The 24,909-nt window shown below is 49.6% G+C and overlaps 1 protein-coding gene across 17 annotated transcripts in view; it reads right to left on the bottom strand.

Annotated features, from left to right (window-relative positions):
• Positions 1-24,909, bottom strand: part of TNS3 (tensin 3) — a 331,575-nt gene that overhangs the window by 196,288 nt on the left and 110,378 nt on the right. For 15 of the 17 annotated variants that reach the window (XM_073008864.1, XM_073008875.1, XM_073008865.1 and 12 more), the window contains one exon: positions 6,595-6,633. The exons of 1 other annotated variant lie outside the window; for it this stretch is intronic. Coding sequence is in view for 5 of the 16 variants with exons in the window: in XM_073008865.1 (XP_072864966.1) it covers positions 6,595-6,633 (39 nt within the window). In the remaining 11 variants the exon portion in view is untranslated. Of the gene's footprint in view, positions 1-6,594; positions 6,634-6,736; positions 6,756-24,909 lie in introns of those variants that run through there. One more of the 17 variants, XM_073008870.1, reaches the window with a different exon arrangement.

Here is a 24,909-nt window from a genome sequence, read left to right as displayed (position 1 = left end):
CACACACAAAACAAACACCTCACACACAACACTTCACACATAGCACACACACACTGCAACATACACAAAAACACCTCACACACACGTAACACCTCACACACAACACACACAAAACACACATGACACACAACACACACAAAACATTACACACATTGGAACACTCAAAGCACCTCACACTCAACACACAACACACACACCTCACACCCCTCACACAACACACATGACAGATAACTCACAAACACACAAAAAACACACCACACACACCTCACATACAACACACATGCTGCATCACACAACACACAAACACAGTATACACAAAACACCTCACACCACAGACCACAGGCACACGCACCTTGCACACACAGCTGTGCAAAGGTGGAGTGTGAGCTCCAGCCTCAGGCTGAAATGTGAGCCCTGCGGTCACCTTGGAGGGAACCAGCCCGCTGGCCTCAGGTTAGGTGAACCAAGAGAAGCACCGCCCTGATGACTCAGCCACTATTCTTACCCAACCCCTCTTCCGGGGCCACAGACCACAATGGCCAAGGCCAAGCAAGAACAATCACAGCGTGAGAGCAGGCAGCTGGCGCGGGCTCGGGACCTGCCCAGAGCTGGATCAGGCACTGCCCTGAACCCTCCCACACTGGAGGCGGCCACCAGAAGGCGGGGACACCAGCCTCCTTCAAGGACAGTAGCCCCACTGTAAACAGGCGCGGGGCGGAGGGGTGGGGGGCGGGAGGCGTGGAGTGGGTCCCACACATGGCTTCAGGGTGTCCTAGTGAAGGCTGCCCTGCACCTGAGGGCACCAAGATTTGCTGGTATGAATCAGAGGGTATGAAGGTAAACACAGGGAAGAAAAAAACAAGGACACTGTCCTTGAACTTCAATCAAAAACTGTGGGGCCACCATTTGGACCACTATTAGGCTGCAGCATTGTGAAAAAATCCTGCAAACCTGCAACTACCAAGGACAGACTCGCATGTGCCCTTGTTCTGACCACGGTGGTGCCTCCAAGTCTGCAAATGCGGGATCACAGGAATCATCTACTGTAAGTGTCTGTCATCAATATCCTTACCCTCAGGAAGCAGGGGACACGCTCTGGAACTCATCAGACTGGTTCTCTCCGTCAGGAGAACCAGATCAACAATGAATGGCACACAGCAAAGGCTGTGGGCACCAGAAGAACCGCGCTGCCAAGTCACCTTCACAGGACAACCAAACAGGCTCTTCCCCACACACCACGTGTCTTCCCTGTGTCACACCAGCACGGAGGATCTAAGCATGTTATTTCATTCGATCCTGGCAGTGACCCCGAGAGGAGCTGGTGGCACCCTCATTTTACAGAAGAGGAAAGTGGAGCCTAGAAAACTGAAAGAACTCCATTCAAGGCCACACAGCTCACTAGTGTCAGAGCCTGGATGGGACTCAGCCCAACTCTAGTCCATGCTCACACCTACTACTACATTCTGTGCCTGTGTGTGCATGTGAGCACATGCGTGTACACATACATGTAGACGTACAGAGCAGCTGGACCACAGGCTGTGACTCCACTGTAAGGAGCCCGGCCACCTCTCCCAGCCTTAGGGACAGCAGTTACCTGAGCAATGGTGAAGCATTCTCTCTATGACCCAGCAGACCACAGCCCATGGAAAGGTAATGTAAGCAGATGAGAAAGACACCAATTGTCCCTTTATAGTTCGAAAAGCCAGAGGTCCCAATGAGGCTATGCTTGCCTCCGACATCCCTCCAAAATCCAGTGCCAATAGCTTGCCTCTGACATCCCTCCAAAATCATTCCGCTTGACCCGTGGAGAGGTGGCACATGCCCCTGATGCCTTAGTCTACACCCTTCATAATTTCCCTCATCGCACATTTTCTCTGCTGATTCTTATTTCTTCCCACCTTCCAGAAAGGCACATGCCAATCATTGTGGTTTCCTTTTTACACTGGCTCCCAGGAAGCTCCAACCCTGTGTCCATGTAACATCCACTAAGTTGACATTCACAAAGGGAAGTTTGCCTCCCAGATCCTTTCTCAACAACACTATGTGCCGCTTTTGAGTCCATGAATTAATCTAACCTCACATTCCACTTTTGTAAGCTGCTGCAATAAACAGAAGATTCTGCTACCGGGAATAGGAAAACGAACATCACAGGTAAATAGCCACGGGTTCAATGCACCACAATCACAGAAAATGTTCCTTCTCCATTGTGTCTTAAATGCCCCGGGGAGCCACAAAGGCACCCTATGCCTGCAGACAAAGGACCCTCACACAGTATAATGGTCATTAAGGTGACAGACACCCTTACAGTCCTGTCGTGGGAAGCCAGCAGGCAAGTACCACTGGCATGGTTCATCACCCCCTTCTTTCTGCCCCACCAGGGAATTAGGCCCAAGGGATTCAAAACAATCATGCCCTCAGCCAGCGCAACTCCAGGAATTTTGACAGACCCGGCAGCTCACCTCGATAAAACATGCTGGGATGAAGCTATTCTAGAACCTCTCCAAAGGGGTCATTCCCCTCAGGTTAGCTACAGAGCAAAGGCAGGCGCTGGGGGTGGGTACAGGTGCCAGGTGAACTCCAGGTGTGGGAGGGGCCTCCAGCACAGGACAGAGCAGAAGGGCAGCCAGGTCTGAGGGCAGGTCACAGAGGGCCATGCAGGGGCACTGACACCCCAGAGAACAGAAGCCACTTAGTGTCTGGGTGATGTGGGAGTTTCTTCACTTTTCTGAGCTCCAGCAGGTGAAGGAGGGCAGGGCATCTGAGACAGAATAGGTACTCAATGAATGGTAACAAAGAAAAAAAAAACAGCTATCAGGTGACCTGGCCAGGTCCCACAGGGCACAGTGACACCCCAGGTGACATCGGGGATGTCAGTATTATCTAAAAGCAATTCCATGCCCATCCAAAATGCCAGGGATCACAGTGCCAGAAGACTCAGTCCAGACAGGATCAGGAAAGAAGAAAAAGATTCTGTGCTTTTTGCCCTGAGAAGCCACACTGTGCAGGTGGAAACCCTGCCGCCCAAGCTCCACTAAATAGGAGGGTCTGCTTCTACAAGGCCACCCAGCAGGGAGGCAGAAGAGTGCTCAGTCCGGGCTGGGCTGCCACATCCATCCTTCCATTTACTCCTCCACGCCAGGAGGAAGACAGAACTGCCCTGTTTAGGGGAGAAAGCTCCATGCAAAATAAAGACGTGAGGGAACTGGGTGTCTTGGCATCAAAGGCTCACCAACAAATCTGATGGCAAGGGACTGTCTACGAGGTGGGAGAGCCTCAGCTACCACCAGGAAAACAGGCTTCAGCTAGGACCTCGGGACAGGCACACAGCTCTGGGGCCACCAGGGTCTATGACAAACCTGAGGAAATCAGTCGCAAACCGCAGTCTGTCAAAACCAAGCATGAAGACACACCCCCAAGCTCTCCCACGCCCCCCGCCACCGCACCCACCCCTCGGGGGTGAATGCCACAGAAGAATGGAGTGAGAGTGGACCACAGGCCTGGGGACACAGCTGAGGCCAGCAAGGATGGCCGGGCAGGCACCCGCCCGGATGGTCCCACACCACCAAAAGAGAGCAGCCCAAAAGGCAGGCATTGCCAAGGCCACCCCTGACTGCACGCCCACAGGCTGATCCCTGCCCCAGTTCCAGCTCACAGCCAGGATTCCCACACTTGAGCTGATCAACCTTGCCAGAGGGTTTGTTAAAGCACCGATCACTGGGCTCCAGTGCGAGTTCCTGATTCAGCAGGTCTGGGCTGGGGCCTGAGAATGTGCATTTCTATAGGTGCCCAGGCAATGCTAAGGCTGCAGGTCCAGGGACCACACCTGGAGGCCATCTGGTCAAGGCAATTTGAAAAGGCCACAGAGAGCTTAGTACGGAGTGGACTCACGCATGTTCGTCTCAGGGAAATGCACACACACACACACACACATTCACATACACATAAACTCACATACATAATAAACACACACATCCATACATTCACACACAGGTAACAATTACATTATCCACACATATATACACACTCAGATATATTAACAACTACATTCGAAACCTACACACATAATTATATACAAGACACATATATTCACATATGTAACATTTACATACATAATAGATGCATAGAAACATTCATATTAACAATTACATGACACACATATATACACTCACATATAAAGACTACATACCTAATATATATATATTCACATACGTAACACTCGTATGTATGGCACATGTATGTATTCATGTGCTGACACATGTATAACACGTACATATTCATTTGTGTGCATATAACAATTACATGTATAACATGCATGCATGTGTTCGTATACCTATACTTACATGCATAACATGCATGAGTATTCATATACATATAACAACTGCATGCATGTGTGTATTCATATACTTACAACAATTACATACATAATACACACACACACACACACACACACACACACACACAGAGCAGCAAGGGGAGTGGGCAGGAGCCAGGCTGGGCTAGAAGAGCCAGATCGCTTAGCAACCACACCTGTGAAAAGATTAACAGGGAGGCCGCGTCCTGATGCAGGAGGAGGGCTGTGCTCCAGGAGACCGAAGACTCCTCTCTGGGACCCTGGGCTCCAGGGGGCACAGTGACAACATCTAAGCAGCCAGGATAGGGCTCTGGCCTGTCCTGGCTGTTGACAGCCCTGCAACCCGCGTCTTTAGACCCGGCACACGGCTTTAGCCCTCTGGTGCCTCTGATGTCCAGGGCTCACCAACAAATCTGATGGCAAGGAACTGTCTGCAAGGTGGGAGAGCCTCAGCTGCCACCAGGAAAACAGGCTTCAGCCAGGGCCTTGGGACAGGCACACAGCTCTGGGACCACCTGGGCTTCAGCCCCGGGCTCCCGGGGCCTGTGACAAGCCTGAGGAAATCGGTCACAAACCGCAGCCTGTCAAAACCAAATGCAAAGACACTCCCCCAAGTCCCCCCACTCCCCCCGCTGCCCCACCCTAACCCCTGTCGGCGGTGAGGGCTACAGAAGAATGGAGTGAGAGTGGACCACAGACCTGGGGACACAGCCGAGGCCAGCAAGGACGGCCGGGCAGGCGCCCACCCCGGATGGCCTCAGCTCTTGATGCTGCAACATGTTTTTCAAAGTTTGTCAGTATTTTAGGTTTCTGAGTGAGATTTTTTTTTAATGTTCCTATGACCTCAAATGCATACTGTGCTCTTCCAGAAGCGAAGAGACCACACCACGTGACAGCATTAAAAGGAGTATAATAAGGGCACCCTGCCTGTGACCAGGCTTCTGTGACAGGCCTGAGCCCATAGTCCCTCTTCTTTCGTCCACAGCTAGGTTAGAGAGCACCCCTATGGCCACTGCGTAAAGGAGAAAACTGAGGCTCAGGTCGGCAGGGGGAGAGGGCAGGGCCCGGCCACTCAAGTGATGAGGTTGGAGAGCCACCCCCATGCCCAATGGCTTAAGGAGGAAACCAAGGCTCAGGAGGGCAGGGGGCAAGAGCAGAGCCCAGTCACTGCAGCCAGGATCTGATCTCGACTTCATCAGAGCAGGGAAGCTGCCACACAGGCGCCGCTGGCCGAGCCTGGGGAAGGATGTCCTACTGCACCACAAGACAGAGGCAGTTAGCCAGTTCCATGTCTGGAGGTCACCAGGCTCACAACCCAGAAGACTGCCAAATCTCCAGCACAACACCCCAGATTCTGTGTACGACGAAGCTAGGGGGAGCCAAGGGCAGAAACCCCTGCCCTGCTTGAGAAGTATGGGCAACAGCACACCTGACAGACGTCCAGGAGGAACCACGGCCCACCTGTTTCCCTACCCCACCGGGGAGGCCCGAACCTGCACACACTTCCCCAGCAGCAAGACGCAGCTTCCCATCTCCCTCCCAGGGAGTCGCTTCTGATTTGCAGTGAGAGAAGAGGGTCCTGTGTCCTACTGTCTAGGCACAGTGAGCCTTTCAGTTATCCTGCAAGCTGCTAATAAGCCCTCAGAAACAAAGCTTCACCCCCTTAGCTCCAAAGGGAGGAGGCAAATAAAACACCAGGAGGTACCACGACCTTCCAAGGAGCTGCATTTGAAAAGCAGACAGCAATTTAAATTTGCCTAATCACAAGCCAAACAGAAAGTGCTATTGTATTTACAAATCAATCTGATTTGAACACACACACACACACACCCAGTAGAGTTGGATGTCAGTCTACAAACCACTACACTACATTGTCCACTGCCACCCGGCGACCCAGGCACCCTCACTATCCAGGTTTTTATCACTAAGACAACAGACTTGTGCTGTCTTCACTTTATAGCCAAGGAAACTCAGCCTGGGGAGATTCGCCCCGAAGGTAACTATTACTGATAGAAAGGCAGCTCCCGCAAAGGTGCAGCGGATCCTCTTCTCTAAAAAACCATGCAAATGGCCAGTGCAGCATGGTCAAAGGTCCTCAGAGAGAGTCTTGGGAATGAAAGCTAGAGGTCAAAGGGAGGGCATGGATACTCGAGGAAGCCAAAAGATCCCCAAAGAGGGCCCAGCTTCAAGGACTTAGTCCCACAGGATAGAACAATGGAGCCAAAGAAATGCAAAGGGCTTACCTGTTCCAGTCGGGCTTGTACACCGCAGGGAATCACCACCTTTCAAAGACAGAAGAAACAGATAAGCAAACGGATTCTCCAGGAAAAAATTAGCATCATAATCAAGCCAGGCTCCCAAAGGCTGAATGAAACTGTCTCTAACCTCACTCCGACCACAAAGCTGTAGCAGATCAAGACTGACAAGATTTAGAGTTAAGAGAGTCCAGGGTTTTGTTCACTTTTGGAAAGTCCCTGTCCTTTTTGCTAATGTCATGGAAACCATGGGACCTCCCCTTCAAGAAAAATGCAAATTACTCATAGATACAAAATTTAGCCCCCACTTGCACAAAGAACTGGTAGACCTCGAGGATGGAAACTTCCGAGTCGGTCCGTGTTTGGGGAGCTTGGGAGTGGGGCCCAGAGAAGGAGGTGGAAGGCTCTCCCTGGCAGTCTTCAAGCCCCCGCTCCTCCCATCCTCACCCAGAGGCATGCATTCTCTACACAAGGGGCCACTTTTTCTAGAACTATTTCTACAAGTAGAACTGAAAAGAGTCTGAATGTGGCAATGTTGACGTGGTTATTCCATTCAGCACCAGAGATGGGAGTGGAGACTTTGATTCCATCAGTCTCTGAAGACCGAGAGCTCCCTGGGAAAGACAAAGAAAGCAAGGGAGGCGAGGCGGCTCAAACACGGTCAGGAGAGGCAGTTAGTTACAGGCACACGGAGCCACCAGTCCTGCAGGGCAAAGGCCCCACCTTGGGAAGGATCTCCACCACTTTCTAGCCACGGGACCTTGGCCTTTAATCTCTCTGGGCCTCAGTTTCCACATCTGAAAACTACAGGTAACAATAGTGCCTTCCGGGCAAGGTCACTGTGAGAATTAAGAGATGGCATGTGAGGAGCTCAGAAGAGTGGCTGGCACAGGGCAGGGGCCCCACTCACAGGCACAGAGCTCTCCCTGAGGACAGGGACTAAGGGGGCCAGACTGGCATCGCACTGCTCTGGGGGGCCGCTCAGGAGCCAGGTGCCAGCAAACAGTATTTGGCTCCTGGTGAGTGACCTCACTCCTTAGCTTTCTCCTGGTACTGCCCCCTCCAGATCCCTGGCACCTGCCTTCTCAAAGAGTTTTCTGAAAATGTGCAATGGAAGGAGAATCTTAGAGAATCTCAGAGATCTGACTAATTGTCCTTGTGGTTTGGGGTGGGTGGTGGCGTGACCTTGGCTCTTGCCAGGACAACTATTTATGGCCTCTTGCTTATCTTACGCAGTCCGGTCCTTAGGCAGTATGTGACACATGGTCGTTCCTGTGTCTGGGACACATGATTACTCCACCAGGGCTCTGACTCAGACGGATGTCTGGGGCAGGGGTCCTCTCTCAGGGCCCCTGGCCCCACCACGAACTGGCTGTCCCCTACACACTCATAGCAGCTGGCCAGCAGGAATACACCTTTTCCATTTGTGTGTCCTCAACTACATGTGTGTACATTAAAGTTTGATGAATGCATGAGAGAATAAGTAAACAAATACGTGTAGGGGCCGGGCGCGGTGGCTCAAGCCTGTAATCCCAGCACTTTGGGAGGCCGAAACGGGTGGATCACGAGGTCAGGAGATCGAGACCATCCTGGCTAACACGGTGAAACCCCGTCTCTACTAAAAAATACAAAAAACTAGCCGGGCGAGGTGGCGGGCGCCTGTAGTCCCAGCTACTCGGGAGGCTGAGGCAGGAGAACGGCGTGAACCTGGAGGCGGAGCTTGCAGTGAGCTGAGATCCGGCCACTGCACTCCAGCCTGGGCCACAGAGCAAGACTCCGTCTCAAAAAAAAAAAAAAAAAAAAAAAAAAAAAAAACAAATACGTGTAAAGCAAAACAAAACAAAAACGGCTTTGGAAACAGAGGGAGAGTCACAGACAAAACCTTACAGGATGGTGGAAACAGCCAGACAAGGAGACCCCATGGTTAACAGAGTGGTGTGACTTATCTCCCCCCAAGCATGGTATCTACTCAGCGCACACATGCATCTTGTTGCCTCACTCCACATGTGACATGCAGGCAAGAAATGTGCAAAGAATCAGGGCCCCTGCCTTTCAAACTCACTGTCAGCATTCCTGCAATGGCATATCAAGCGTGACAAAAAGAAATGAGCTATGAAGGCAGGAAAACATAAAGAGGAAACTTAAATGCATATTACTAAGTGAAAGAAGCCACTGTGAAAAGGCCACATACTGTATGGTTTCAACTCTGTGACATTCTGGAAAAGGCAAAACTGTGGGACAGTGAAAAGGTCAGTGAAAGGGATTAGGAGGGAGAGAGGAACAGGCAGAGCACAGAGACTCTTTAGGGCCATGAAGCTATTCTGCTTGATACTGTAATGATGGATGCACGTCATTCTGCATTTGTCTAAACCCACAGAATGTACGACACCAGGAGAGAATCCTAATGTAAACCAAGGGCTCTGGTTACTAAGACTGCATCAATATTGGCTAATCAAGTGTAACAAATGTACCACAGGAATGGAAGATGTTTACATATGAAGAGGAAGAAGAGTGTGTCCAATTTTTTTCTTTTCTTTTCTTTTCTTTTTTTTTTTTGAGACGGAGTCTTGCTCTGTTGCCCAGGCTGGAGTGCAGTGCCGTGATCTCGGCTCACTGCAAGCTCTGCCTCCTGGGTTCTCGCCATTCTCCTGCCTCAGCCTCCCGAGTAGCTGGCACTACAGGCGCCTGCCACCACGCCTGGCTAATATTTTGTTATTTTTAGTAGAGACGGGGTTTCACTGTGTTAGCCAGGATGGTCTCAATCTCGTGATCCACCCACCTTGGCCTCCCAAAGTGCTGGGATTACAGGCGTGAGCCACCGCGCCTGCCTGAGTGTGTCCAATTTTTGTATAAATCTAGAACTCCCTTAAAAATAGAGTCTATAATACATTTTTAAAATTCATTGTATGGAAGCATGCGTTTGTTGAGACAATGAAAAGAAAAGCCCGTGCAATGTCAGAAACTTGAGTTTTAAAGACAGCAGTAACTTAAGGATTTGGTCCAAAAGCCAGGTCTGTGTGTTCCCACATCCCTCTATGGCCAGATGGGGTGCAATAACTGCCCACCGCCTGGCCTGGCCTCAGGATGTCCTACAGAAAAGAAGAGGTGAGCTGTGTAAGCCGGGACTGCCCGAGTCCCATCTCGCCCCAGATCATCCACGGCTTATATGGCTAAGGGGCTCTGGAATTGGCACACCTGAACTCCATCCATCACTTGTCCTGCACATTTTCACTGACAGTCTTCTCCTGCCAGGACTTCACTTGGAAATGAAGCAGACTGGTCCCCAACCCCACAGAGCTTACGGCTCACGTAATAGAAACTGCATAAAATGAATCATTTTTAAGAAAGTGAGCTGGGGAACAGTGGGGGGCGAGCAGCTCCCAGGTTCTGCAGAGCAAATGGTAGGCAGCCTTGTCCTGAGCCTCCACATTCGCATCCTACCGAACTTAGTCCTCTCTTCCAAGAGAACGGGTCACAGGCCCTATTGTCTGTTTGCACATGTGCTGTTACACAATACAGACAAAAATGTCTCAGGAAAGACCTTTTGTGAGAGTGGATTTGCAAATAAAAATGCTCATGGGGCACCAACCAGAGAGAAGGGGGATATTCTAGAGGCAAAGAATTACCTGTTAATAAAGAGAAAACTCATTGTTTCTCTAAGTGCAAACATCTAATTTAGTAAAAACCATGACCAAGTGAACACAGAGGGCACTTGTTCCTTCAATGTGGCTAAAACCATATTCCAAGACTGGAAGTCCCTGAAAAGAGATTGTATTTCCATCACACTTTTCCTCTCTTATACTAAGGCAGGTAAGCTGACCACAGATAGAACCATGGGACGAGGCGGCTGGGCTGGGGATGCTCACGCCGGCCTGCTCAGCACCAAGGAACCTATGGGGACTGTGCAGTGATGCGATCAGCTGCTTTTGCTGGACAGTCAGGTGTCACCTGCTGTTCTTCAGCCTTAGCAGAGGCAGAAGCACAGTGCTTCCATGGGCAGAGCTGCATCCCTGCCGGAGCGCACACAGCTCTCCACTGAGCCTGCTCCGCTGATCTACAGGCTGCCCCGCCTCCCATGCATCAGGAGGGTATCTCCTGTGGATGGAGCCAGGTAAGGGAGTGAGGCACACCTGTTTGCTCTCCTCACCTCAAACTCCAGCTCTGATCACACATTCCCCAGCACTGTGGGGTTCTTTCACTCTTTTCACTGAACGGAGGGAAGCACTGTGGGCTGGGGCCAACTCCAGGTGGGTTTCGCCTTCCTCGGCACAAAGAAGCTGACACTGCTTTAGCACTTATGTTCTTAACATGCCGGTTTGACTTATTCAGAGACAGAATAGCCACCTAACACTGCAGGGCTGGGAGGGTCCCGGCACACTGCATCCCCCGAGACTGTCCTGCAGATGCCAACCAGGAGCCTCTGAGCTGCGCCTGGCCTGTGTGCGGTGGCATGGCCAAGGGTCTAGGTGGGCACCCACTGGCCTTGCGCTTTGCCTGCTCTGTAACATGATGCTGAGTGAGCTGCAGGGGCGTGAGAGGATGAGACAAGAACCAGGCAGTCAAGGAGCACTCCCGGGGAGGCCCACGGCTCATCCAATGTGTGGACTCAAATCAGCTAAACATGGAACAGTGCCCCATCTGCAGGTCTTTCTCTGTAGCCCTCACAATAAGGCCAGCAAGCCCCCACTCAGAGATGGCCAGCGCCAGCCATGGGAACTCTCACAGAGACGACGCCAGCTGGTGCTCCAGCTCCAGGCTCCTCTCCTGATAGGAGCTGCACCCTCTCATAATGAGCAACTCCCTCAGGGGTTAGGGTGACAAGAGGTGACAACAGCGAGACAAAGAAGGGGGCAGAGCAGCTCCCGTTAGCAGCTACAGAAGGCTGGAGAGAAGGCAGTGGGTCATGGGCTGTGGGACAAAAGCCATGGGCTGTGGCATCCCCAGGATCCGTCCCTCCCATGGTGGCGGCGAGGGCCCCTCTATGAAGCCTGTTTGAGAGCCTCTTTATGGCCTGCTTTCGGCTATCCTGGGACCTAATCAACTGTTCCCAAGGAAACCACAAACAAACACTGCTGTGCCCGCCCCACACCTGGCTACGTGGGTGCCTGGGTACACTGGCATCAATAACCTTGTCTCCAAGCCCGCAGGTCCACAGGACAGAGAGGCAGAGGGGCAAGGGCTTGCCACCACGTCATGACTGTGTCCTTGGGAATGTGAGTGTGTGGGTGAGCATATGTGTGAGTGTGGGTGAGTGTGAGTGTGGGTGAGTGTGGGTGAGTGTGGCTGACTGTATCCATATGGTGGTGTCTGTGTTTGACTAGGCATATCTTACTGTGGATATCTGAAAATGTATTATTTCGTGTGTGTAAGTTTGAGAGTGCTGTGAGTGTGCGTATGTGGATAAGTCAGGGTTGTGTGCATGGGAGTGTAAGTGTGGTGGGTGTGAGCGTGTGTGCTTGTGAGAATGTATGAATGTGCATGTTTGAAACTGTGAGGTTTGTAAGTGTGTCTCTGTGTGTTTCTATGTGCACCTATGCCTCATGTGAGTGTATCGACGTGCGAGTGTGTCTGTGTGTTTCTCTGTGTGTGGGTGTATATCTGTATGTATCTCTGTGTGTTTGTGTGTGTGCACATACAACAAAGCTCAGCCCTGCAGTTCCATCCCCCAAGTGAATGAAAGCACTTCAGCCAACAAGCACATGCTGCCTTAGAAAGTGCTTTCACCCAAGGTGCACCAGTCCCACCACCACCACCCTCAGTGCTGACAGACACAGGGCCTCAGGTGCAGACCTTCCTCAGTAAGGAGTGACATCAACTCTTCAAACCTGAACCAATCCCTCTCTGCTTACTTCTGGGAGATCTAAGTCCTGGGAGAAATGAAGGACAACTCAGTTCTCCTCGTGCTTGATAGACATTGTTTTCCTTTTGATGAACACAATAAAACTCCGAACTCAGCTTTTATTGTTGTTTCTTATTAAATTTCATTTTGTAAACAGCCATATAGAAAGTGACATTTTTCCATCGGTTTCTCTAAAACCGTGTGGGTATAACAGATGCACTACATATTCTGTATAAACATACATATTCTGTATAAAGAGAATAAAGGTAAAATTTAATTCTACCTTTTCCAAATCATCAAAAATTCCAGTCACAGTGGGTCACGTGAATCAGCTTCCCAGAACCTCACAGAAACATGAAGTAAGGACTGAAGAGACGCCGGGTGCAGTGGCTTAAGCCTGTAATCCCAGCACTTTAAGAGGCCAAGGTGGGCGGACCACCTGAGGTCAGGAGCTCCAGACCAGCCTGGCCAACATGGCGAAACCCCATCTCTACTAAAAATACAAAACTTAGCAGGGCGTGGTGGCGCGTGCCTGTAATCCCAGCTACTCAGGAGGCTGAGGCAGGAGAATTGCTTGAACCAGGAGGTTGCAGTGAGCTGGGATGGTGCCACTGCAGTCCAGCTTGGGCGACAGAGCAAGACTCCGTCTCGAAAAAAAAAAAAGGAACTGAAGCGAGCACCCTGAAATGTCAAGTAGGCTTTTACACACGCAGCCACTGAAGGGAAAGCCTGGAGGCTTGGGCTCCTCTAAATCGTTTCTTCCTGCTTGTTCTCCAAGTCATTCTGTCCACAAGTGAAGTCTCTATTCTGGTATCAAGCAGGCCTGGGCAAACCTTGTTCATGCCAGGATTCTGGAGGGGAGGATCAGCTCAACAGTACCAACCCACAGTAATGAAACACGTTCCACAAATGCACACCACCACATACCACCAGCATTTAGGTGCAAAATAAGCGGAAACTGAGTAGAGACAAACGGGCCAGCCACTGACCTTGCCAAACCTTGCAGACAAGTGAGAAAGCAACTCACTGAGTTAAGTCAAGTACAGAGACATCACCTTATGCACAAGTTCCATCACACATAAAATTCCTTTAATCATAATAATTTTAACTCTAAGATAAGTTGCAAAGATTCAGAAATGAAGTTTCTTTTTGTTTTATCTTAACAAAAACAACTATTTTTAAAGACACTTCATGATGATGGCAAGATGGCAGTACTTTCTTTCCTAAGTCATAAAAACAGTCAGAGGTAACCTACCTCTGAGGCCCTGAACTAGCCAGGGAAAAACAGATACGGATGCCAAATATTTGCTGACCACCAGGACCTTATGATATAATTGGGGATTGGGACTCTTCTCTAATCTCTACACCAAGTAGCAGCCTGGTTGCAAGGAGGGTGAAGCTTTTACGAAGGGGCACTTCTGTTATACCACAGCTTTGACTTCTTACATTGTATGTTACTGATCAATAAAATAGCAAGATCTTTAATTCAGCCATTAGTTAAGATTGAAAACGGATGCATTGTTCATGTGTTTGTATTACCATTATTATCGTCTATTATAAGGGCAGGGTGAGGAGAATAATCACAAAAGGAAAGTCCGCTCATTCCCAGGGTTGACACTGACCAAAGTGTTTTATCTGCTTAGATAACCAACAGTCTTAGCTCGGGTCGGGGGGCAGCTGCCGTAACAACATACCACAGAATGCGCAGCTGACACCACAGCCGTTTATCCTCCCATAGCCCTGGAGGCTAGGAGGCTGAGAAGATGTGGGCAGGGTAGTTCCTCCTGAGGCCTCTCTTCTGGGCCTGCAGATGGCCACCTTCTCCCATGTCCTCACATGGCCATTCCTTGTGTGTGTCTGTGTCCTGGTCTTTCTAAGGACACCAGTCATACTGGATTAGGCCCACCCTAATGACCCTATTTTAACCTAATTACCTCTTTAAAGACCTCATCTCCAAATCCTGCCACATTCTGAGGTTCTGGGGATTTGGACTTCAACATTTGAATTTGGGGGACAAAAATGCAACCCCCCAGCACTAACGATCAAAGGTCTGATAGGACCAGTGGAGATGTCAGGTTGACACAGAACGTTCTGGGCACACCAACAGGAGCTAGGTCCCCCAGGTGAGGCCGGGGGCTCCTGACAAGCCGAAGGTGGCCTTACTCATCATTCAAGGATGCTCTCCCAATGGTGCCTGGGGACAGGGGGCTCCTTGGAGGGCTGAAGAGAGGCCTAGGGTCAGACTTTCAACACAAGCCTGCAAACAACAGCAGATCTATACAAAGAACGGCAGTACAAAATGAGGACATTCGAGACTTTATTAACTTTCTTTCCTTCCTTCAAGAGCTTGCCCTAACTTTGCTTCTGTGTCTCCTTTGTCAGGCTTGACCCTGGAATCCCTAATTAGGTTCACATTCCTCAGGAAGCTCTGTTATCCCACTAAGCGTTAAAGCCCAATTTGGCCTGCTCTAATCCCCATGAGAAAACACCCGCCCAGCAGACGCAATTAAACCTTCTCAGCCTGCGGGCTCAGAACGGACAGGAGTGGAAGAGAAAGAGAAGGAAAATTCCTGGAATCAGGTCATTATATTTTTCCTTACAGTTAACAAGCAGCTAGTGAAGATCATGTCTGTGGCATAGTAAGAAGAAAAAAGAAAGGCCCAGTCTTCCCCAGTCCTTGGCCTCGGCTTGGTCTCGGCTCTCCTCACCTCTGGGGGTCTCAGTTTCCCTTTTCAATCCAGCTCTATGGAATCTAATAATTTTTAGAGAAAAGAGTTGTGCCCCTATCCCAGATGGGCTTAGCTGAACCTTTTGGAACCTTGTTTATCATTCCTTTACTTAGGCTGTGTAGCTGCTTAACATTGGCTACCTTTACCCACTTGAGGCCCATGACCCACAAGGCAGGGCCAGGCCTTCCCTGGCCTCAGGCAAACAAGTTACCACTGGTAGGGAATATAATAGATTTAAAGCAAAAGCATAGTATCCTGCATCCATTATGTCACCATTATTTGTCTCAGATCAGAAATCAAATGTGAACCTACTGTTGGAACAATGTCCAGGGGCTTCTCAAAGTGGCTGAAAAGTACACTTTCAGGATCACTTGCATGCTGTAGACACAAGTCCCAGCAAAGGGCACAGGACAGGATCGTTCGGGGGCCTGAACGCTTTCCTGCAGTAAGTCTGTCTTACAAGACCAGGGCTGAGCAGAGAGGCCAAGCATCTCATGGTGCGGCAGAGGCCCACAGAGGCAGAATCAGGGTCTACAGACCCCTGAAGGCTGACGCTTACCACAGTCCTAGGCCTTATCTTTTTAAAAAGAGAAAGAGGACATCTGGTGATTGAAAAAAACGCTAGTGGCTTGCAAAAGAACAGGAAGAAAAACTCATAAATCATAAATCCAACTTAACTGCAGAAAGAGTAAAAGGTAGTATTGAGTTGTTGAACAGTCTCTTTATTGGAGCATTATAATGCCAAGGGCCAAGACTTCACTGCATCAACATTACTGGATCCATTTCCACAAGGAAAATCCAGGTCCCAACTCATGCACTCCTCACCAGCTACATCTGATCAGTCTACAATTCTCACCAGCCACCTATAATTAATAATAAAGTAATAAAGTACTGACACTGACATTTGTAATTTACATTTTAATTAATTAGAAGAGATTGATGATTACCTCTACAATAATATCCCTGCATTCTATAGTCTGAATTAGTTTAGTAGGTTGTGTTTTCAAAGACGGTGGCATCACACAAGGTCTTCTGTAAAGGAATTCTGCCATTCCCCCATCAAGAGGTAGAGTCTGTCCCTGTTCCTCTTGAATCTGAGCTCATCCTGGGTTTGCCCTGTGGCCTGCTGTGAGCAGTGGAATATGGCAGAACTCCGAAGCCTCGCCTTAGACAGCTGCAGTTGCCACCCTCACCTGGAGCATCCCATTCTTGGGCCCAGCCCCCATAATGAAGGGAAATCTGAATGGCCGCACAGAGACACCAACAAGGGGGCACCAAGGTGCCCAGCGCCAACCGTTGGAAACGGGCATGAGGGTGTTTGTGACCTTCTGGCCACCCCTGTCCCCCTGACAGCACCACATGAAGCAAGCACTGCCCAGCCAACTCACAAATCCATCACAACTTGTTGGTTTCAGCCACTGATTGTACAGGGGATTTGTTAGGCAACAACAGGGAACAGAAATAGTGTGCCCAGCAATGCACACAGCCCCAGCATGCCCAGACGAGTGTGCCGGGCACCAGAATGCCATCCTTCAGTGCTGTGTGTCGGGAAGTGGAGGGAAGGGGCTTGAAATCAGCACTTGAAAAAGCAAACGGCAGCAGTGAGGCCATGAGCTGTCACAGATGAGATTTCAGCCGCCGATGGTGGGGGCAAGAGACTGGCAGAGAGCAACTGTGGCTTCAGCACGAGGCTGGCACACATGACCCAGGACACCAGCCAGTAGGTGGAGAGGCAGACAGGCAGCCTCTCATCCATCTCCACTGCGATTCACCAAAAAACACATCAGGTTGAACATGCACGGTATGTGGTGGTGTTGAATGTAAGCTTTGGTTTTAAACAAACATATATTTTAAACCATATATATACTGTTTCAAGCCCCAGAGTGACTGGACAGAACCGAAAAAGCTCTGCCTTTGCATCCAGAGACTGAAATTAGGGCACGCCCTCTGCTTCTCCCAGCTGGCTCTGATGAATTTACGGAGACTGTCCTCTGTGAACTCAATTTTCCTCCTCATCTGTAAAATAGGGATAATACTACATCACAGGGTGGATGTGAACCTCAAGGTTCACAGGAAAGTCTTGACAGAGAGACTATATCAAATATACACTATTAGATTGGAATGGGGTGAGAGGGGACCACACACGGCTTTTCAAAGACAGCAGCATAGCCACCAAAGGCCAACTCGACCAGCCATACAGACTTTGCCTCTCTCCTGACACACAAACTCCATATTGTTCAGACGAGGCATTTCCTGAGACAACTTTCTGATGATGAGGCTGTAGCAATGAGACTGATTCATGATAATACTTAACCAGGGGCAAAATAGACATGTCCCTCACCCCACCCTGTTCACCTGGAGGAAGGCAGGGAAGAACCAGTGCCTGGGACCACAGGGCTGAGTGGGATGGTGAGACCCGAGAGTCGCATCCTACAGAGATGGCCCGGGATCATGTTGATGTGTGCATGGCCCCATCAGTCACAGCCAGTTCCTGAGAGCAATCCTACAGGTTCCTAGAAGGACGGGTTCGAATGCCATGCTTGACACCATGAACATCCAAAACCACTCAACTGGAGGTCTAAGCAAATGAAGGAACGCTTTTTGATTTTGCTTTGATTTATTCACGTTTAACATACAAGTTAAAATACCTGACTCTGAAGAAGCTGCATGGGCCTACTGAATGGGGACCTTAATTATTGGCACTAGAAATGGCCCCCTTTCCAACTATGTGTCAGCGATCCCTAATCCCACTCACGAATGACAGGGAGTCATCATCTCATATCCACCCTACACTGGCTTTCTGTCATGGCTCTGGCCACCCCACAGTGAAGGTAGCCCCTTACCACAGCACTCTGTTTGGCCAGTGGCAGGAAGGCTGGGTTTGGGCCCCATGTGTCTGATGTGCAGGCCATCGTGGAGGACACAGCTGCCTGCAGGCAGGCTACCTTGCCTGCCGTACTGTAGATTCCAGGGTCTGGCACTGTGGACTCCTTGCACCTGATCTCTTCTTCTCCTCTGTCCTCATCTGCTGCCAACATGGTCCAGGCTCAACTCCCTTGCCTAACCCCACGTCCCAACCATAAGCCTCAGCCCAGGCTGCTCCCTCTGCCTGGAAAGCCACCTGCCCACCTCCTACGGGGCAGGTGCTTGTGCTTCAAGGCCCAGTGGCAAGGCCCCTTCTTCAGAAAACATACAAACAAGATGTGCTTTTATTTCTGCTTCAAGAGAAGAGCATAGAAACGTTGTGACCCTCTGCTCCTGTAATTTTGTAATACCCTCTTCTTATTTCAAAGGAAAAGGTCCAAGGAGGCAGCAACACTAAAACAAAGCACAGTTTTCAGAGGCTTTTAAAATGAGGGGTGGGTGCCACATTCACCAGGGAGCAGGCAAGCAGATGTCTGTATTTTCAACCAAGCCAGCCTCTTGCTGAGAAAGGCGGGGTTCTGGTCACAGGGTTCCTGAGCAGGAGGCGGTCCCACTGCCTGTGAGAGCCGAGGCTCTTTCATCAGGATGGCACTGAGCTCACAGGGAGCAAAGCCTCGGGCGATGACATCAGCTAATGCCATCCCCAACTCCTGCTTCCTGGGGGTCTGTGGCCATCTGAAGTTTCCATATGAAATCAGCAGCAGGCTCTTCATATCAAGCCCTGGCTTCCACTGGCCTGTTGCTAATGACAAGGCAGAGGAAGTGGTCACCCCTAGGGAGGGGATCGCAGGATCTCAAATAAAACGGCCCTCCAGAGTCAAGCGCAGGGCTCTGACAGTCAATGTTCAGTGGTCATCCGTAAAGAAAAGGAATAGCACAAATAAAAAAGCTGGTCACTTCTCCAAACTTTGGGTCAGTTGTCTCAACCTCTTATTCATTCATTCATTGTAGAATGGCATATCAAATATCACACTTCGGGGCACTCGGAGATGAGAAAGAATTAGTAGTTGTCTTCGAAATTCAGTTTACAATGGAAGAAAAGGTACAAACTTATACAACAGTTATTCAGGGAAGAAAACAGCAAATTCCACAAAGGGGGGCACCAAAGAAATTTTCCCTGAAGTACATTTTGACAAGAGTGTTTAAGAATAACATGATGAATAGTTTGGGTTTTACCAACTGTCCTTTGATCTAAAGAAAGCTGACAAGAAAGGAAAACGTGAGAAACCCTAAGAGTTCACAACTTATCAAATCTTTTAAAATTAAGCATTGGGCTGCAAATGGCCAACTGGCTAACTCTAATGTCCACATAAACATATTCCACGAAACCCAAACTAGTTCCTGCTGGTCTGAAGCTAAACTGCTACCCTTGTTCACAAAATCTTGATAATGGCATTCCATTTAACTCTAATGTCCACATAAACATATTCCATGAAACCTAAACTGGATCCTGCTGGTCTGAAGCTAAACTTCCACCCCTGTTCACAAAATCCTGCCAATGGCATTCTTCTCTGCCCAGTGTCTCCAATTCAAAACCTAAGAATTACTCATGAGCCATGCCTCTGACCCACCGAATGGGTACGCCAATCCTTACAGGTCTACCTTTAAAATGCCCACAAGTCTACTTCCTACTGACCCCATCCGTTGTTCAAGGTTGGGCCACCCTAGCTCTTGCTGGGCAGAGCTAAGTTTTCTAACCAACCTCCTAAGGTTCAATCGACTGCCCTCCAAGTGCTTTTTATAAGTAAAGAACCTTCTGAAAAAAACAAAAGGTTTCAGATGAAGATTCTGAAAGCAGAGTTTCTCACATCACAGTATTGCAACCATTCAGCCATTCTATCCACTCCTTGTGAGTTAATTATTCTAAAGACCTTCTGAACAGGGGGCAGTTTTCAGTGACAAGGGAGGGTTAACAGCCCAGATCCTTGCACACAGCTTTATTAAGAACAGAAGTGAAGTCTGGGGGCTTCGGAAAGTTCCAGGGTAATTTGGAGTTGAGGGTGCACAGATACACATAGTGTGCAGAAAGGCAGGAGTTGAAATGCCTAGAAACACACAAAAATGAACTCCCCCAGCTGCTCCCAAGAGGTGGAGAGAGGGCGCCCCGTGAGCTATTTCTGTGCTTGACGGAAAATGGGAGTAGGCACTTCCTGAATCCCTGCCTAAAATTAACTGCTTTACAAAAGTGGGGAAGGGGAAATCCATGGTGAAACAAGTTTTATTTTACAATTCAAAATCTGGAGGTGGGGATTTGAATGCTTCGTTATGGGTTTTGGCTCCGCTGATAAAAATGTGGTTGAAAAAAACAAGAAATGGGTGCTTTACTAGGAAATCTACCCTTCAGAAGTAGCCCCACAGAAATAAAGCCAGCGGTTTGATTAGAAATGTTCTTCTCCTCATGGAACATGAAGCCACGTCTCAATGAGAGGCGTGAAGGCACACGCAAGCAACACTGGTGCGGTCTCCAGAGAGCCCAGGCTTCAGTGCCGCACATCAACTAAGTGCCTGTCGTGTGGTCTAGGGGGCTGAGACTCACCAACACACACGCTGACAACATGAGGGGGCAGCGTCTGGGGGAAGGGCTACACAAGGCAGAGTGGGGTGTCTGGAAGTATGGTGGGCACAGGGCCATGGCCCCCGCCTTGAGGACAAGGCCTGCAGAGGTCTCTCCCAGCCTGACAGTGATGGTTATGTCCCAGCAGGGGCGGGCTCCCAGCACCTCTCCCAGCCTGAACTCAGGCTCTGGAAGCCCTGAGTCTGAACGGGTCATAGAGAGGACGCCTCAGGAACAAGATCCGACTGGGAACCTACACTCAGAGCCAGAATGCAGTCTCCCAGCCAGAGCCGGGGCCCAGGACTGCCAGAAAGTCCCGGAGATAAGCTTCTGCAGAGATGACATTGCTAGATGCCAGGGCAGGTGGCATCCATGTGGAAGAATGACCATAGTAGAAATTTTAAAAAGATGCACTGCATATGGTGTGTAAACATTCAAAGAGAACAGGCAGTTTCACAGCTCCCGACTGCAGCACACCTTCCTCCTCCGTCTCAGCAGAGGGAAGAGTAAGGAGAGATCACTCGGAAAAGCAGTGGAGAAAACCACACACATTATAACAAGTGGATTTCTAACCCAGGCAGAGCCAGAGTCAGGGTCAGAGAGGAAGAGCTGTGATCCAGAAGGAGCACACGGTGCCACAGGGCCGGGGAGAGGCCCCGATGCCACCCAGCCCAGAAGCCCAGAGGTGAAGAGGCCCTGGATTGAGGAGCGGGAGGACCCCAGTGAGCCTGGAGGAGGGGTGACGGGATAACGGGGGGAGGCATAGATTATAGACTCTGAGCAGTTCAAAAACTGAATGGTTGTCTGAAAAAATAGGTAGTAAGAAAAGCACGTCAGAAAAAGGAAATCACTGAACAGGATGTGAGCTCACACAGGGGAATGCAGAGTTTGGGGTCTTCTAGAAAGGGGCCAAGGGCTACTGCAGATGGCAGGCAGAGTCAGCAGAAAGAGAGCCTGGGGCCACATGTATAGAAGGGACATTTCCCCTGTTATCAGAGCTGATGGGCAGGAGGTGCTGGAGCTGAACGGGGCATTTGCAGGAATGTTTCAAGCTGATTAATGTCAGGCTGGTAGCTTGGAAGCAGGTGGGGGGAGGGGAGGTATTTTCACCGGGGGAGTCAGCAAAGGCTGCCAATCAGCCCACTGCACCCCCAGCAGGGTATAAACCCTCATCTGCACACCGCCGGCCAGAACCTGTTTCAAGAGAAGCGGGAGTAAAAGCGATGGTGGCCACCGCAGACAGAGGCTGAGTGGGAGAGTCCACGCACATGCAGTACAGAATGCCAGGCACAGGTGAGAGAGAAGGCGGAGGGCTGGGGAGGCATCTGTACCTGCTCGTCAGGGGCTTGTGGGAAATCACATCAGAAGCCCAAGACCAAGCAGGCAGAGACACCTGCAGCACCCAGCTCTGCCCTAGGCCCAGACATCATGGGTGCAGCAATGTGGGCCGGGACTACGGAAGTCCTCCGTGGGGTGAGCCAAGGCAGGGTGAGCCGGTGCAAATGCAGGAGGCTGGGGGGAGTAGGAAGGGCAGCCAGTCAGGTGAAAGGTCACAGAGCTGGCCAGAATCAAGGCAGCATTGAGCAAGAGGCACTTGGATTCCAGTGTCAGAAAATATTAAGCCCACGGCTCTGCCATTAGCCATATGGAACCACTTTCAGGTGGACCCAGGCTAAGTCTGAGGCACTAATTAAGCCCACTAAATAGAATTCGTTTGCTTAAAAGAGCAGATCCCATTCTCAGAAGAAAATTTAGAAAATATATATACTTTCTTGTCATTTAACAATTAATAAATAAAATGCATAGTGATTTATGCTAGCGGTAGGCAACATTTCATGAAATAAATCTACTAGAGTCAATACCACAACTGCAGAAAGAGTAGTTTCCAGCAACTGACACTGTAGACATCTACAGTGATTCCTAATACAGTGATGCAAATTAAGGTATTTAAAAGCGAAAAGAGCACTCCTGCAGAAGCCACCAGGCCCTATGCTTGAGGAGCTGTTGAATTCAGTTCTCAACAGTCCTTTTAGTAGGGTTTAATTCCTGTTTTATAGAGGAAGAAACTGAAGCCCAAGGTCACATGGGTAAGACAAAGCAGAGTCAGGATTCAGACCCAGGTCTGTTAGTCATTCTTCTCTTTTATGAGTCCTCAAAGTTTCAGAAGCTGCTTCTGAGAGCTACACATGCAAATTTCCATTTTGTACTTCTGTTCTCCCAAAGAGGCCAGGCAAGAGAAAATAAGTAATCGCCTAGTACAGAGTTTCACGTATGGAGCACACGCGCACACACACACACACGCACATGCACACACACATAGAGCAGGAAATGTTCACCGCGTGCTCTTTTCTTTTGTTTTTGTTTACATTGGAGCGACATGTGCCCATGGATGCCTGGCCTTGCTGCTCTGTCCCCTGCCCCTCGAGCTATATAGGGCTCCCTGCAGGACTGGGCTCCCCACCCTGGTCTATCTGACCCAGTCAGGGCAGTCACTCAAACATTCATTATTGTCACCATGAAAGTGGCATCTGTTTTGAATTCAGGGGCCTCATCTTCTCTGGGTGTCCCACTCTGTCATCAGAGCCTGGCTGCATGCGGTCAGCTGGTCCCTTCTCCCCTCTGTGACCCCTGGTAAACAGACACCTAACAACATCCCGCGGGGTGATGGTAGGGAATGAACCTTAACCAACAGCACGCTTGCCCAAATTATTTCTCAAGCAATGGAGGGTCTGTAGGGAGAGCTTCTTTCTCAGGTTAGAACTGGTCTACAGACACAGAGGTGGGGTTCAGAAGAAGATTTCCAGGGCACCTCAAAAGCCCTAGTTTAATCAATAAAACACACTTGCAGCCATGGGGTGCCCTTGCCAATAGCCTCCTACCCTCCCATGTAACTGCAGTGCCATGGAAAGTTACCCTCATTTCACAGATGCCAAGAGTCAAGGCAGACAGGCCTGGCCTGAGCCACGTGCAGGACGCAGGGACCCACATTCTCCCTCCGGCTGCACCTTCTGGCCTCCTGCCCAGGAGACAGATACAGATGCTGGCTGCAAAGCTGCTAATTAGGTTACGGGCCGCATAGTTAAAACGATGTAGCAAATAGGTGCAGATTCATTCCAAGTATGTGTTGTTTTATCTGTTACAACACAATGTGGAATGAAAACTGATGATTCAGAGAAAATGCAGCATACATTTTAAAATTATATTGTTTATTTAAAACAAATGTCTTGTTTCAAAAGATTATAATCCTCTTTTGGCCTATTTTTGGGGCAAGGCTAGGACTTCCTACACAAACATAAGCTTACACTTATGCCGCACTAAAAAACAAACCTGGCATCACAGGGCAAGAACTACACTCATAACCGGACAGCCAACATGGTCCTGTCAGCCTGGCCAAAGGTCACCACCAGTTTCAAAGACCTGCTTCCTCTGGTGTAAAATGGCGAACCCAGTGACTTCCCAGCCTGTGGAATGTCACCATAAAGCCCCGCAGATGCCGAGATGGTGCAAGCAGCAGAGTCCCAGAGAGCAAGGCCCCGAGCTGCTGGCAGCTGGTGTCGCCCGGCTGACGCACTTCCTTAGTTGACAGTGGCTTGGTCCTGTTGTCCACCTTCAAGTCCAAGAAAGGCCTAGAAGTTAACAATCAATGCCCCTGATTGGGGCTCAGATTATTTGAGATTTAGAAACCTTGATTCTTTTGTACAAAGTGTAACTGTGCTGACACGAAAAGCCACTCAAAAGTGGCTTGCTGACTTTGAGAGTGAGCCTAGAGCCCATGCTGTGGCTTTGACTGGCGGGATCAACACAGTGGGGCCACTCCCCAGACTCTGGGAGTCAGGAATAACAGTTCCCAGTAGAAAAAGAGACACAGGTATAAACATGCCTCTAGTAAGGTGTAAAGTGACTTTCTAATTAAAATGAGTCAAAAAAAGATTGGTGAGGACAGCCTATCAGAAAAGGGATCTTACAGGAAAAGGAATAAAAGTGTCCTCAAAAAGAGCAGAATTTAAGGATGCTTCATGGTTCTTCTGACAGTAGTGACAACTAGCAAAAAAGAAGAAAGATATGGAAGCCACCGGTCAGCCTCCACCTTCAGTAGGCGAATGGAGGGTAAACTGTGGCACATCCAGAAGACGGGGTGTTATTCAGCTGAAAAGAAATGAGCTATCAAGCCAAGAAATGACAGGGAAGAAATGTAAATGCATATCATCTAGTGAAGGAAGCCCATCCGAAAAGACTACACATGTATGATTCCAACC

This window comes from Chlorocebus sabaeus, chromosome 21 (assembly GCF_047675955.1).
Source record: "Chlorocebus sabaeus isolate Y175 chromosome 21, mChlSab1.0.hap1, whole genome shotgun sequence".
Classification (NCBI taxonomy): Eukaryota; Metazoa; Chordata; class Mammalia; order Primates; family Cercopithecidae; genus Chlorocebus; species Chlorocebus sabaeus.
This window is presented reverse-complemented; position numbering and strand designations above follow the sequence as displayed.